This window comes from Periplaneta americana, chromosome 17 (assembly GCF_040183065.1).
Source record: "Periplaneta americana isolate PAMFEO1 chromosome 17, P.americana_PAMFEO1_priV1, whole genome shotgun sequence".
Lineage (NCBI taxonomy): Eukaryota > Metazoa > Arthropoda > Insecta > Blattodea > Blattidae > Periplaneta > Periplaneta americana.
This window is the reverse complement of record NC_091133.1, coordinates 71,642,622-71,659,201: the sequence shown is the minus strand read 5'-3', so window position 1 is coordinate 71,659,201 and position 16,580 is coordinate 71,642,622. Positions and strand designations below refer to the sequence as shown.

The 16,580-nt window shown below is 36.2% G+C and overlaps 1 protein-coding gene across 1 annotated transcript in view; it reads left to right on the top strand.

Moving 5' to 3' along the window:
* The window catches only part of LOC138692748 (papilin-like), a 713,385-nt gene that overhangs the window by 679,661 nt on the left and 17,144 nt on the right, over positions 1-16,580 (top strand). Inside the window, exon 4 of the mRNA XM_069815941.1 lies at positions 6,772-6,907. Within this exon, the coding sequence (XP_069672042.1) occupies positions 6,772-6,907 (136 nt within the window). The remainder of the gene's footprint in view (positions 1-6,771; positions 6,908-16,580) is intronic.

The following is a 16,580-nucleotide window of genomic DNA, read 5'->3' as shown; positions in this document are numbered from 1 at the left end:
AGAAAAACCCAACTGCGACCTTGTCCGCCACAAGCGTCACTATGGATTTTTCCATGAAAAATCCCAGACCTGACAGGGACTCGAACCCGGCGACTAAGTTTATATTAAAACTTGGTATGTTGGGCTAAATCGAGTTTGAATCCGCCAAGGAACTATCCTCTCCAATACTAAGCATTAAACCTATTGCATCTTGCATGTGCATTCCTCGTTTACCTTTTACTTTGTTTATTTATTTATTTATTTATTTATTTATTTATTTATTTATTCGTTCATTTACTCATTTATTTATTTAATTATTCAATAATTTATTTTTTATTTACTTATTTATTTTATTTATTTATTATTTTTAGAGAGAGAACGAGAGTTATTTCCCAACGTATATCACGAATAACGCCTAATTCTATGGTGAGCCCTTGAATTTTTGTCTCCAAATACAATTTTGCTATCACTAGCTCCATCAACGCTAGAAAATCGCATAATTCATAGAATATCGTTATATACAGTACCTATTTTTAAAACGACAAAATAAAACAAAATCAAGAAAAGAAAGACCAATATTTAAGAGTGATGATTCTTCACTTCTTTTCAGTGGATCCCGGAACGGGTGCCAATACTCGGTGCAGAGAAATATTTATTCTACATAAAAAACGAAACATTAACTTGTTAACTGGCTTATTATATTATTATAGTTTAGCATGAGTTAGTGATTGTTCTTTAGAACAATTAGAAAGACATAGCGCATTGCTTTAAGATCGTTATTAGTTGTCTGCATTATGAAATATGGCAGAAAATAAATCACGAATGTATGTCTAAAAGCATTATTTAATATATTCCAGCGAAAGGAGAGAAAATGGAATGCACAAAATGAATTAAAAAGATATAATTAGCAGCCGCGATGTTGGTACACAAAACAATTCCCTAGCATTTGTCATTCGGCACTGCATGTGCGATGCTATGTTGTTTGCAAACAGCTGACATACAAGTCGCGACCCAACAAGAGCGATCTTCCAGGAACTGGACTGCTCTTTCCATTACTCCAGGCACGTCTACACCCGAGAATTTTAAAATAGCTTCTACGTCATCTACCTCTACTATAGCCTATGTGCTTGTACTATGTATACAGTATCTGGACACAAGAACCGACTATAAATTCTTAATTTTATGTTACGAAATTTGCATTCGGTACGTTTCATGTCCTAAGCCTTGATTTTTGTGGTTTGCAGGAATGTTAACACGTAGCCAGTACGTATGAATTCAAGCGTTCCGTTCCTGTTCAGTCGGTATGAAGTGGTCTTTGCTGTGAATTTCACTGTATATTTAGTAGGTCTACTCCTGAACTGACCTGTAAAACTTTCACACAATAAAATCCCTGATAATACAACCTTCGTTAGATTTATAGTAAATCTTCATTACAGCTAACATAATAGATGGATGAGTAGTTTGTTAAAGATATGATCCAAAGCAAGAAAAAGAATGGAAGGATTAAAATAAAATAAGAGAAGGAAGAACAAAAAAGTATGAAAACAGAGAGGAAGAGGTGAATGAATGCATGATAACATATTGTTATAAAGAGAAATGAAATCAAATAAAACAACAAAACAAAGGGAAAAAGAAATAGCAACAAAAGAGGAGAAAGAAAATGACAATCCTGAAGAAATAATCAACAAAAAAGAAGAAAGTGCAGAAGTAAAAATAAAGGAAAATACAAATAAAGAAAAGGAGGCAAAGGGAACTTCATTTCATAGAAAATATGAATAAGTACCTAAGTACGGTACATACTCATGAAGGATTGATAAAAAGAAAGAAATATGGAGAGAAGAGAAAGTATAAAAATAATAGACAATAAAAAAGATAAAATATGCTATACAGAGTGATTCATGAAGATTTACTGTCACTTATGGAGCTTATTTCCGAAGACATTTTGAGCAATAAAAAAATGTCATATAAACATTTGTCCTAATCTCAGTATTTTCAAAGTTACATTAATTTAAAGTTGTTAGTAAAATATTTTTTTCTTTAGTTTTAAAGGTAAAAAAACATTTAAAATAGAGAATGAACTATTCAGAAGTGTAATTTCTTTAATTGGCTAGTGTCCTGAAGCTAAAAATGTGTTGTGAATTCCTTTGTACACATTTCATTTTTCAATTTTTAACTAAAAATGATATTCTTACGTACTATACGACTTTAGGAACTTGATTCTTTACAATTTAATTATGCATCCCAATGTACAGTCTTAAAGGATTTACAAGAGTGGCGTGAATTGTAACAGTTGTTGTGACAAATGCGTAAAAAATGTAATTTTGTAGTTAAAAATCGAAAAAGAATCTGTACGACGCAACACCAAAATGAAAACAAGGAATACAGAAAGAAAGAAAGAGAAAGAAAACAAAGAATCTCACAAAGACGAGATAAATAAATAAATAAATAAGTAAATGAATAAATAAATAAATAAATAAATAATGAATAAATACATATTATGAGCTCACGCTGGATTCGTACCACGCCTGAGCATCTCGTAAGTCCCTGCGTTTTCTTAAAAAGTTACTCTTGGTGCAAGAATTGTGAACCACAAGTTACAAACCCTTCTTTTATACTATTCATAAGAATCAGTCTTTTAAATCAGAGGTTTAAATTTCTGGTCAGTGAATGGAAAAGACATTCCATTTCTAAATAATGTGTATCAACTTTTGTGATCAAACCTTTTGTTAATATCTATGCTATATCAACATATACACTCGTTTTAGAAGAACTGAACAACCAAGTAATAATGCTATTTATGTTATGCGACAGTTTTGTACCGCGCCATTATCTCACGAAGGGTTAAAGAAATGAGACAGTAGATATGATTTGGAATTCATGAACTGAACCTAAACTTTAATTTATTTTCAGTGCTATCACTGACTCCGTCACCCACTATAGAGTTGGATATGTGCTCTAGGCTTATTAATTGCTCAATTCTTGTGTAGGGCGATGAGATACAGCAGAGACCTGCCACGTTATTTAGGCTTTAAGTCGCATACAACGTGCACAGACTAACCACTTAACAAAGAAAACTTCCTGTTATAAAGAAGTAAGCATTAAAGTAATACAATGACGTGGTGCAACAATCGCCCGCTCATTATAAGCTCTTCACTGCATTTGAAATATCAAAACATCATTCTACGGTGACTTTTATACTAAAAGGCTTCGGAATACAAGATTACGTACGATCCAGAGTCACATTTAAATGACAAGGACGTGTTGTCGGCGCAGCGTTGCCTGTGTTCGAGATTAGAGTTCATATTCTAGCGTAATCAAGTGAAAAGTTTAGTGAACAAATACGATGTTGAGTCCGATTTTTAGATCAAATTTTACTATTTATCAACTATTTAGTAACTGAAACATCTTAAAGTCTTATCCAGAAGATCTTGCTGAGTGGCTTTCCACACTGAAGATCCGAGTCAACAATATGGAAAATCTAAGTGTAATGTATGGTGGATAAGGCCAAAGCTAAGACAGTTTTCTCAGGGTAGGCCTATTTCTGTTTGCTCTTTTATTATTTGTCTAAGGACAGATATAAAAGAAACAAAATATTGATATTCTTTCAGAATAGGCCTATTAAGAAAAAAAAAAAAAGAGAATTTTTGCAAGTAATTCAGATTATAGAGGTTAAAGCTGAGTAGGTATGATATCTTAGTAATATCACAGTCTATACAGTCACAAAGCTCAATACGTAGTAAATATGCATCCATTCATTCATTCATTCATTCATTCATTCATTCATTCATTCATTCATTCATTCATTCATTCATTCATTCATTTATTTTATTCCATAGATCTTACATGAGCAATGAAGCTTTAAGATATGGAACATGTTGTTAACCGCTAGGATCGCTACTATCGCCTCATTACAGACAATGCGAAATAGTACTGCACAGTCTATTGTTCCTAGTACCCTCATAAACTTCGTGACTGTATATACTAGACTGTGGTAATATTACTCATTACTAATTTATCTTAAAAAAAAACCAAGTCTCTCAATAGTATAAAATACAGTTTTTGGTAAATAGAACCTAATCCCTTGTCTGTATAATTTAGGAAAGTTTGATATAGCGGCTCTTTTTACATGTATTGGAAGACTTTTATTATCTGAACATAGTATCACTAACTGATATCTACTTCTATTTTTAAACTTATAAATATTTTAAATTTCAAATATGTGCATACAACATGACCTAAATTGGTTATACTCGTATAATATTTAATGACTCAATTAAAGTGTGGTCATCATTATAAGACTAATTTTAACATATTACAAGTTTTATTAAATGTTATTTATTGCATGCCAAAATGAGTTAGAACCACTCTAGTATTCACATATAATTTTATAATGTTTTTATACATGATCAATTTTATAATATGCACAAACATTCTTTCACTGTGTATCACCTGTGTTTAATGTGTCATTTATTGTGTCCTCCACCTGTAGATGACTTTTTAAATAAGTCTAAAATATTTGTGGAAATATAACTTTGCAATGTAATAAAACACAAAAATTAATTCTGTATCAATATAGATCGCCAAGTTGTAGACTGAAACTACACAACTATAATTTAATATAAACTTCAGCTTATCTGAAATCAACTCTAAAAATGACTTTCAAATTCCTAGCTCTAGTTATGACCGTTACAACAGAAATGGGACTTTTGTTTATTATCTTCTGTAAGACACCACCTGTACGGCGAACATTCTCGTAGCAAGTAACTAATTGCAATCCCGTATTTTACGCTGACGCCTGGTCACTCACATACGGGGTCACATAGGTGAAATAAACGATAAGCCTAATCATAATATTATTTCATTCATTTAGTATCAACGTCGTTCACAACATTAGAAATTTTAGACATGCTACGATCTCACGAAATACTGACAGTTAAAATTGTTGGACACACTTATTCATTTGGCTTAGCATATTTTCTAAAATTCTATAATTGATTATGGTGCGCATCGGCTTCCTAAGTTGGTAACCCGAGTTGGAATCCCGGTGGGTCTAATTGGAATTTGTGTCTTTTCGCGGGATACTCCTTTTTATCTTACCGGTATTCCACTATTATTCCATTAATAATCATAGGATGTTACACAGTTCACCTCCTATGGTGCACAAAGGGCAACGCCTTCACTGCGGCTGAATTCGAAGCGTCCTCCACTACTTGGGACGCTTGGGTGGACGACGCAAGTCAAGTGTCCGCCATCAGTTAAAAAAAAAAAAAAAACTAATTGGTGATGGTGTGAGAAATTGACTTTTTGAATCGAGTCATAGAATCAGAAGTATTCAATGTTTCGAAGTTAGGTAGCAATTCCATTATAGCGAATTTAAGGAAGCGAGAGCTGTGTGTTGCAACCTATCATTTCTTCTGGAGAACAGTTCTTGGTAACAGATCCAATAGTGGTGGTTCCTTTTCGTTGCCTTCCATGATGAAGAGCCAATATATAAGGGAGACTGTTGTAGGCCTACCTTTAAACATTTTTCACATTTCATTTTTTTTTAATTTTGGGAAATGAAATTTTTTAAATGAAAAAATGCTTGAAATAATTATTGAAGATTCCTTTACAACTTCCTGTGTGTATGTTCCTGTTTTACAGATATATTAAGGATGGAAAAAATAAAATGAAAGGATATGTACTGTGTTCAATGGTACAACAGGTTCATGTACCTTGGAACATACCCTCTTGTAAATTGGAACATATGGAATATAGGTGGGAATATAGCTGTAAAAACTGACAATCATATTTAAAATGTATTTGCAATCATAAACCAGAGCAGGCTTCTCTGATTGAGATTTTATTTCCTGGAGGAGCAATAACTGCTTCAACAGCTTTCTTCAAGGCATCCGGATCAATTGGGGGCCTCTCAACTCCAGACTTATTTCGTGACATGATCTTAAAATAAAAACCAATAGTATCGTGTACCTTAGAACATGTTCCAAGGTGCAAGATGTTTTGTGTTCAAAGGTACAATAGGGTGCACTTTTAAACAAATATGGCTCCCAAAATTAGAGATTCGAAAAAATCATGGAAATTAAAATATGTTATTACTCACCAGATGATAGGGAACACACCGTACTTGAAAGATATTAACAAATAAAATTTGGTTTTGTGTTAGAAAACATATAGCAATGAACGAAATGTTTACTTTTGGTACTAAAAATATTATTTTGTCCACGAAACTCACACTTTGCAGTAAATCAGACTGAAACTACGACCAGAGCTACTTAGCGGCTTTCTCTACAATCTACTTCATTTTGAGTCCTCTAGGTAGCAGCAAAAATTTAAAAACAAAACATGTTCAAAGGTACACTATGCTAAAGGTACAACAGTCTCCCCTACTCCCGAAATATTGGATGTTTCTATACCTATGACACAGTGCAAATGCTAAAAACTCTCACCATGTCGAATATTGTAGTTTTAAATCGTACATGCATAATAATTACTTATTCATTGTTATTTTCTAGTTTAGAATTTTCCTTTTGTTTACTTCTGTATTATTTTATTTGGCTATGAATATAAAATACTGCATTCCCTACAGATATCTTAAGTTTTTATCTAGAGGTCACTAATCAGCAGTTCTTACTAAGTGTCTCATTTTAGGGACCAGAGCTTATACACATAGGCTTACATTAATATCGGTATGCTAATTATTGCAGTTCCAGTTTTCTTTATTTTATTGTATTTTTTAGATTTCCTTTGCACAGATAGATTCTATAAGTAATCAATACAAAATTTGTGTTACAGAGTGGAGGGTGCACGGCGACGCCGAGTGGTGATTGACGCGGGGGAAAATGCATTCTATAACCCTGGAAACAATACGCCACACATGAAGAGCCAGTGTGTAGGGGTGTACAAGCGATTTCACATCTGTAACGATCAGGTAAGTTTATGAAATGCCTCTTTGTGATGCAAAATATTGCTTTCTGGATTCTCAATTCTATAAGTTTGTACACTATGTGGTTCGAAGTATGTATGGATTTTTAAGGTTGGTACCTCTCGTACGCTTCTTCCGTATTTGAAACTGGATTTTTTTTGAGAAGTAGACTGCTTTGTAAGGGTGTTTGACATGCAAGCTAAACACACAAGAACTATTGTATTTAAATTTTAAGTAACTGTTACGCAAGCACATCAATAGTGTCTATAAAATAATGAAGTAGGCCAATAGCAAAGAATACATAGCAATGTTTTCCACATTTATTGGAGGCCTATTTTGTAAATTTGAATGGGTTTCAATTTATGAATGGAATTTATTTATTTAATCAGTTTATTTTTATACCAAAAGGTTTCAGTTTCCATCATGCGGGCGAAATATACAATTTTTTTTATTTGTTGTTATACTGCAGTAAAACACGTAGACTGCTGTATTTCGTATTGTTTTCTCATTATCAGTGTTCGCAGAACAGCAAACCTCAAACCCAACAACAACGAAATTCCACTAACATGTGAAAACTGAATCTTAAAAAGAAGTTAAGAAGGAAAACTAAAATCAGTTGAGATGATAATCTTGACACCCTTTGCAGTCTGTACCTTGATTTTAAGAGGTGATAGATCTGTTCGTTTACAATAAATGTAAATAGACATTATCCGTATGTGACACCGTTTTGAAGCTATGAATTCTTTATTGTTGCGTAGAAAAGCTGTAACTTCAGCTGTAGTAACTCGTAACAAGCCAGTATTCAGTTAATTAAATTCACTAATCTTCAGAATTCATTAAACAAAGCAAACCTCTGTTCACGCTCTTAATGTTGTAATAAATTGTGTACAAAGTCGGTCTCAGTGTAACTTCGTTTGTTTAAATCACTAAATAAGTACAAATATGTAAAGAATGCTGACAAACTATTTTTTTTACTGTTGCAAGTCACCAGTTTTCTTACCTCCCAGCGTATTGACACAACCCTTCGAACTCCTCTACACAAAATCACAAACTAAACTGATCCAATCCCTCGGTAGACGTTGTTGGATCATGTTTATGGTGGAATTCTTAATAATAATAATAATAATAATAATAATAATAATAATATACTATTGTGACACGTCACTTTGACATCACTATCATATCGCAGCTACGAATGAAGTAGATTATTAAAACTAAGATAAACATATTTTTATTTTAAATTATTTTATAAGGTCAATTTTCATTGGAACTGATAACGTAACTTTGGGTGACTGAGTGCCTCTGTCAAATTTTCTCAAATACCACATCTTAATCTTGCCCCCTGGACTGTGGTACCAACAGTGTCTAAATGTTAGAATTGTGTGGAAGTTCTTACATCTCCTCGTCTGCTTTTTTGTAGTTGAAGTAGGAAAGCGTGGCTTTCAAGTATTCTATTCTTTAGTCAAGTAGTTGGAACTTATCTGTTAGTTATTTTTTTCTTCCACCATGTTAATAGCGTCAAAAGAAGTGCTTATACAAATTTTGGTCACTCGACCGCAATTACGAGGCCGTCCAGAAAGTGATTTTCCCTGGGATCGTTTACAAAAAAAAAAGCACAATTTCATGGAAAGATTTATTGAACAGATACAGCAATTGTTACGGTATTTGTCAACAGATCCCCCACTGGAATTGAGACATTTGCCATACCGTGGGATCAATTTTTGTATCCTTGTGTCGTAGAAGTCAGCCGCCTGGGGTCGGAACCAGCGTTTGACTGCCGTCTGCAGCTCCCTGTCGATTCCATGTAATGAGAAATGTCTCAAAATATGTTTAAAAATAGCTCAACAATTGCTTTGTTTGTTCCAATAAATTTTTCCAATGAAATTTTGTTTTCTTTCTGTTAACGGCCCCTGGCGAACTTATTTTTTTTACGACCTTCGTAATTGCGGTGAAGTGGCCAAAATTTATTTAAGCATTTCTTTTGACATTATTAACATGGTGAAAGAAAAAAAATGAACTATTTTATCTGCTTATCAGACGGGACCTGTCTCTGTCAGGGCTGAGGTAAGATGGATCATCTTTCAGCAGCAGATTCACGAACGTCACCCATGTCAGCTGTCTCATTTAAGCTATTGTCGCATATATAAGGCGCACAATGGGCCAAGCGAGCCTAAGTTCAAGGATCCGTCCCGAGTCCTGTCCTAAGTTAGAATAGGCCTACTTTTCTGTGCCAAGTGTGACATATCTCATTTAGACGTAAACGTATTTTTTTTTTTTTCATTTATTGTGTGGCCACTCTAAAAATAATTTCGCAGTAGGTGTTGATATTCGGAATGTATGAATTGAATACGGTTCAATTTCTTTGTTAATCTCCTTGGGCGCTCACAGCGTAAATAGCATTTTATTATTCTTATCATTGAAATATGTTGAAGAGTTGTTTGGTTTGTCATGGAAACGGTGCATTAGAAACAACGATTAATATTTGTAAATTATTAGTTAGAGAGCTGGGAACACCCAAAGGCGACGGATGCGACAGTGCCACCACATTAGCATAGGAAAGCGCTCCTGGATTTGACGACTGGAGTTGCGAAACATACACATTCTCTCTTGATTTATGGAGACTCAAAGATACATCTATGTTTATATTAAATTTTCTACCTACTTGGTTGGTAGCCCTGCAGCTATGGACATTTGGAATTACATTAATTTAAGGACATCTGAAATAATAGAGACTCTAATGGTTTTTTTATAATAAATACATCTACATTGAAACTGCTATCCAACAAATTGCTTTTCTTGAGTGTATCTACGAATATGTATGCATAGATGTGTTCATGTATTATGTTGATTGATCAGTGTACCTGAAATACTCGTTTATTTAAATTATAATCGTCTAGTGTATTGGATCGATGTAATTTAAATAAATATGATGAACAGGTAGCGAAACTTGTTGCCCTATGGGAGAGAGGCAAGTATGTTCTAGAGTCCCTCTACTGTGTACAATTGAAGGCTCCGTTGAAGTACTCTGCCTTAGTTGTTTGTTATTTGGTAATGTTTTATCACGACCAAGTTTTTGTTCAGATCTGACGAAAGTATTTTTAGAAGGATGTCTTCATTCTGGTTAACGTTGAAGATACAGTCTGCAACTATATCGTGAATTTTTCCTGCACTCTCCATAAATAAGAATCATATTCACATATTCATTGCTTGAAAACATGTCGCAGCATCTTTTAGTAACAAACATTCGAATGCTATGAGAACAATTGTTTTGTTGTCATAGAAACTTCATGGCGTATCTAATAATATTGAAATTTATCTTTTCAAAGATATTTACCAATGAAGTAGCAAAAAATGTACACATGAGCTTTAAATTGTTTCTGTTTTGTTAATGACCCGAATACAAAGATATGATTCTTCATTCTGACATAATTTGAATCAGGATGAAGAGTGCAACAAATTTGTAAAATTAAATATAAGGTATCCTATAAAAAACATAACTTTGTGTTGCTATAAATTTCTGTATGTAACACTCTGTGCCAACTACTACAAACGGTAGGCTTCGTTCAACCCTACAACGTAAATATAAAACTGTATTTAGATACTCAAAAATACGTTACCTATATGAGTGTCCTAAAGATCATGGGACGCAGTGCATATGGTTTTGAGTAACAGTTGAATGAAATAAGTTGTAAACAGTAATGTATGTATGTATGTATGTATGTATGTATGTATGTATGTATGTATGTATGTATGTATGTATGTATGTATGTATGTATGTATGTATGTATGTATGTATGTATGTATGTATGTATGTATGTATGTATGTATGTATGTATGTATGTATGTATGCATGCATGCATGTATGTATTCACACTGCAAATAGGTATATACCCGGTGGCAGTGGTAACTAATTACACTCAATAATGACAATTAATAATAAACACAGCTAATAAAAATACAATTAATAATAAATTAACAATAATACTAATAATAATAATAGTAATAATAATAGTAGTAGTAGTAATAATAGACTAATAATCACAATAATGAGTATCCTAAATTAAATGAAGCACAATCACTTAAAATAACATTTAAAGTAAATATAATTTGTATCTTAACCCTAAGTTCGAACTAAAACCCACGAGTATGATATTTTCATATCTGCACAAGTATCTTTCAGCACTACACTTATTTCGCTGTTAACTCACTCACTGCACTGGAACTAAGACACATTTCACTGATTCTATCCTGATTTCACTAACATCTCAAAAATATTTCACTGTTCAAATACTTTGCACTGCCACTGTAATCTATAAAACTTCACTGACACAACATACTTCACACTTCACTAACACAACACACTTCTTCACTGATACGACACTTCAAATAAATATCAATTACACCCTTTAAATAGTGTGTATAATCTACCGTCTACTAGTAAAGTCCTTAAGTCTATTTTTAAATATATTTTTGGTTATTGGTAAAGCCTTTAGTAAGTCTGCAGGTAAAGCATTCCAGTCCCTGATAGTACGATTGAGAAAAGAAAACTTTCCAGTGTCCGTCCTTCGTCTTCTTTCCCTCAATTTATATGAGTGGTCGTTCCTTGAAGAGTAATTTGGCAGCTGCAACCTATTATTTATTTCTCTCCAGGCAGACTCACCTCTGTATGTTTTGAACATTGCGCATAATCGAATTCACGTTCTCCTCTCCGTGAGTGTGTCCCATTTTAATGGTGAATTATTACGACAACGCCTGAGAGCCCGTTTTTGAACATTACATTTGAATATTACATATTGTAACAGAATTGTTGCGAAACGCTCAAAACTTATAATGGAAAGCTTTCCTCCGCTTGATTATCCATTTTTAATTTTTACCCCTGATTGACAGGCATTCTTCTTACAGTCCCATTCTGTACTTTTTATAAACAAATTTGGAATAGGCTACGCTTCCTTGTGTCGTACATTCCGTTGCTAGGGAGTGCAGGTTGCCAGCGGCAACGTGAACAGAAGAAGTCTGAAGATTATGTAAACCGGTGCGGCTGTTACATGTCTAATTATGCTAATGATAATCCGTGATATGGCATGGGGGGGGGGGTTGTGCACGAGTGGTCCGCGGCCACGTGGCCGCGGCGGCGCAGGTCAAGGAAGAGCTCGCAGTAAATACTCATCGCGGTGACATGCGCAATAGGCACTAATCTGTCTCCACGCTGCCAGCAATCTGTGTATTAAGTTATGATCTGACCCCATGAAGGAACGTCGTAGTGTTTACCCCTCTTTCGAATCTTGTCAAATGGGTTGTACAACGACCCCGCAACCTTGGTAGAGTAATAGGACCATAAACTTGTCAAATATGCTCTTTGGAATTTGAGCAATGCGTGGCCAATCAATTATTGTGTGTGTGAATATCGGCTGCTGTTTCTACTTTGTGTCAGGTTAACGTTCCACAACCTTGAATGCTGATGGCTTATGGTTCGATACGTGTTAAATGTAGTTTTCCAGGTGTGTTCTTCAGCTGCAGTGGTCTGAATCAAAATAATTGTATGATTTGGAGCACTGAAGACCGATGTTCAAATCCGATAGTTCAATTAAAAATTTTAGTTTATAGTTGAAGTATGATTTTTATTGCGGAGTTACCTGACATCCATGCCATGGATTATTCTCAACTCGTATTTACCTAATCAATGTTCATTTTCAAGTTTTCTAACATTAAAACACAGCCGAATCAAATTGAACCATCGACTAGTAAAACACAGCAATGCTGGGAATTCAGACATCTTCTTTCCTTGTGTTTGCATTATTTTATTGACAATATTCATGCCAAAATTATATTTTATTTCATCATTATATAAATTTTATATGGAAAACAATGGTAGGCCGTTGCACGTATTTAAGAATGTTAGCCGTGGCGTCGTGGTCTAAGGCATCCTACTTAGAACTCGCGCTACGGAATGCGCGCTGGTTCAAGTCCTCATGGGGGAAGAAATTTTCTCATGAAATTTCGGCAAGTGTATGGCACCGGCGCCCACGCAGCATCGTGATGCAGTTGGGGAGCTACGATAGGTAGCGAAATCCGGTTGCGAAAGCCAGCTATAACGGCTGGGGGGATCATCGTGCTAACCACACGATACCTCCATTTTGGTTAGATGATCGTACACCTCTGCTTCGGCATGTGGGCATGAAGCCAGCAGCCGGCTGGTCGGTCTGGGCCCTTCACGGGCTGTAGCGCCACGGATTATATTATTTATTTTTTCATCAAATTCGCATGAAATATTTCGTGAAATAAAGGTGTAAAGAAACACTATTTATGTTTAAAATTATGTACTTGAATTGAATTTAAGGAGGGGGCACTACGACCTAGCACTGCGAACTTTCAAGATCTATTGCGCTAACCCTCAAGCTAGGCGCATCCCCAAACCCACATCTGCTAACTAAGATTCGCTGCGAGTCCATCGTTGTGGAGTAACAGTTAGCCTGCCTGACCGTGAACGAGCGGGCCCGGGTTCAAATCCTGGTTGGGACAAGTGACCTGGTTGGGTCTTTTCCGAGGTTTTCCCTTAACCATTCGAAGCAGAATTGCTGGGTAAATTTCGGAGTTGGACCTTGGACTCATTTCGCCTCCATTAGTATCATAACTTCATTAATCACATTTAATAGGTACTGGTTGACCAGGAGGACAAGGTGGACGTGGTTCCAGGTTTCGCCTAAAGATGGCATCTGTCTGCGGGAGCCGCACATATCCAGAGAAGCCAGAGAAGCTTGAATAAGCGGATTGTGATTAGATCGGGGGAGTATAGCTCCCTCGGATGGCGGATAGATGGCGCCTTGATGAGTCGTGGACTCGACGGCGACATAGCTTTCTGGTTGAGGATGCAGCAGATTCGGGCACATGAATAGCGAACAGATGCCATCGATCTGAAGAGGCTGCAGAATAACGTCACAGGCAGACGGAAGAACGGTCTCCAGGCAGAATTGGATGTTGTGGCTGAATCGATACATTGGCATCATGCACTGAATCATGCGCTTGAAGAGCGATCTTAAATGTATTTCAACAATCATTCCAACAGAAGGAGGTTGAACAACAAGCTTATAACTGCGGTACTTGCCTACGGGCCCTCCTCCGGAGAAAAAAAAATAATGTTCACTCCGTACCCAGGTTTCGAGCAGGCAACCCCACCTATCCCTAGACCAGTCCCCTCCTTGTGTCACCAGCCGGCGTTCGGGGAATGCTGTGGAATGTTGACGGAGTGGAGAAATGTTGAGAAATGATGTAGATGCCTAATATGGGGAAACAGGAGAACTCCGAGAAAATCCCAGACTTGACCGGGACCCGAACCCGGACCGCCTGCGTGGAAGGCTGAAGGTCTGGCTACTAAGCCACTGCAGGGGACTAAAATTAGATAACTACCAATTTACCTGTCCGTCTGCCTGTCTGTATATTAATCTCTGAGTATACGTACCTTCTATTTTCGTACATGGCTGGCCTTGTGGTTATCAAGCTAGACATAGGATCCATGATTCGCGGGTTCAAACCCGGTTGAAGACTATGTATTTAGGAAGGCGATAAAATGCTAAGCATGCCTCCCTCAGGGGAGGGAAGTAGAGGCTTCCAGGCAATTTCTCATCTATATAAAGACTAATTTATGTTCCTACAGAAATCACCTGTTATGGTAACAAAGTATATTAGAGGAGAAAAATTCGCTCCGGCGCCAGGGATCGAACCCGGGTCCTTGGTTCTACGTACCAAGCGCTAACCACTGAGCTACGCCGAAGTTCAATTCTACTGACATTATACAAAGAGCGCACTCAATTGAGTGACTTGGTGGCCGGTATTCCACAGTATATTATGAACTGTTGGGCTAAAGTCTACGTAAAGATTAATGTTTGGTCCTACAGAACAAAGGACCTGGGTTCGATCCCCGGCACCGGAGCGTTTTTTCTCCTCTAATATCCATTGCTACCATGAGAGATGAATTCTATAGGACCAGGAACTAATTTTTACTTATATTCTTCGTCCAACAGTGCATAATAGACTGTGGAATCTCGGCCACCAAGTCACTCAATTGAGTGCGCTCCTTGTATAATGGCAGTTGACTTAATATAGGTTTATGTCAACTTATATGTCGAACATGGAGTAAGGCCACAAAAGGAAAAGCACTAGAGGAGAGGGATCCGGTGCTGTGCATTGAACTTCGGCGTAACTCAGTGGTTAGATCGCTTGGTATGTAGGACCAAGGACCCGGGTTCGTTTCCCGGCGCCGCACAGTGGTTACAAAGTCAAATCTGACTGGACAAAAGGTATAAATGTTTGATCTTCAAAACAATATAAATACTGCAGTTCTGTAATCCTAAATAGTCGTGTATCTACGATTCGTATTCAGTTTTCCATAAAAATTATTGTGGTCTGCGCAGGAGCAGGTAGAAGTCAAGTGTTCAGCACACACATACTCTTCTCGTTAGCATCGCCCGGCAAGTTACCTTCGGAACATCGATGTTTGAAGATATAATATATTGGCAATCCCCTTCGAGTTTCGATGAATAAAATTACAGGTATTTCCCTACATTTTTAGTGCATTTTCGAACTTTAACATTGTGATATTTAGTTATAATAGTCATTAATACACAGAGAAGTGTTCCATGAAAATTTTTAAAATTTTATTTGCTGTAGCAGGCCCGCAAAAGCAAAGGCCACAAAAGGCCACTGTCAAAGCAGGTTCAGCATTTACATTAGTCATTTAGGTATGTAATTATAAAGGTTTTATAACCAACTTCAACCACCTTCTCCTTTTATTTATATTTTAGTGATGGTGGACGGAATTCTAAGAAGAGAACTAGTTGACATTTCTTGAAAAGAAAATAATATTTTAAGAAAATTAGCCTGTGTGTTTGAGTATGTATTAATTAAAATGGTTTAGGAGATTCTGAGGGACATGATCGTAAATTAGTGCAGAAAAAAGTGCTGAATTCTGAATGAAACTTAAAGAGCAATGGACTAATTGCCTCTATGTATTATAAAATTTTCTTAAGGAAATACAAGGATTGGTTAAGTGTTAAAATGACTTAAAAAATAGACTGTGTTTAGCAACGAAAAAACAAAGATCGTCCACAAAAGCCGTTTCATGAATGTGCTGAGAAAAGTCAGAAGAGGAAGCTGAAGCCTTTGGTGGAAACACACTTGGTTGATGAGATTGCTCTTATCGCAGAAATGGATTTAAGACCAACATATAGGCCTGATGCAGCAGAAATGGTAAAGCAAGTGTTAAGTTTTTACTCAGAAAGGGCCACGAAAATGAATGAAAGAAAAGAAAACAAGATCGCTTACGTAAAGAAATGGGACTTCTTGTCGACATTCCCAAACCAGAATTTGATACGACTAATGACGGGATTAGCACTCGGAGGTTCTTCAGGTTTGGCATCAGAAGCTACTGGCGTAGATGAAGGCTTAATTCGGTGATTTGGAACCATCTTTAAAACCAGTGGTCGTCATTTCGTAACTCGCGAATCAACCTCTTAATATAGCCTACAAGCAGGGCGGAGGGGTAAGGCATGATTTCCCTCCCCTTAGCCAACACTTGTTCATTCAACGTTAAGCAATCTGGATATCCTCCTCTCCTACATTCCCGTTTGCTGTGTATTGCGGGCTGCATTTTATATGATGTAATCTTTGCCGACCACTGCTTAAA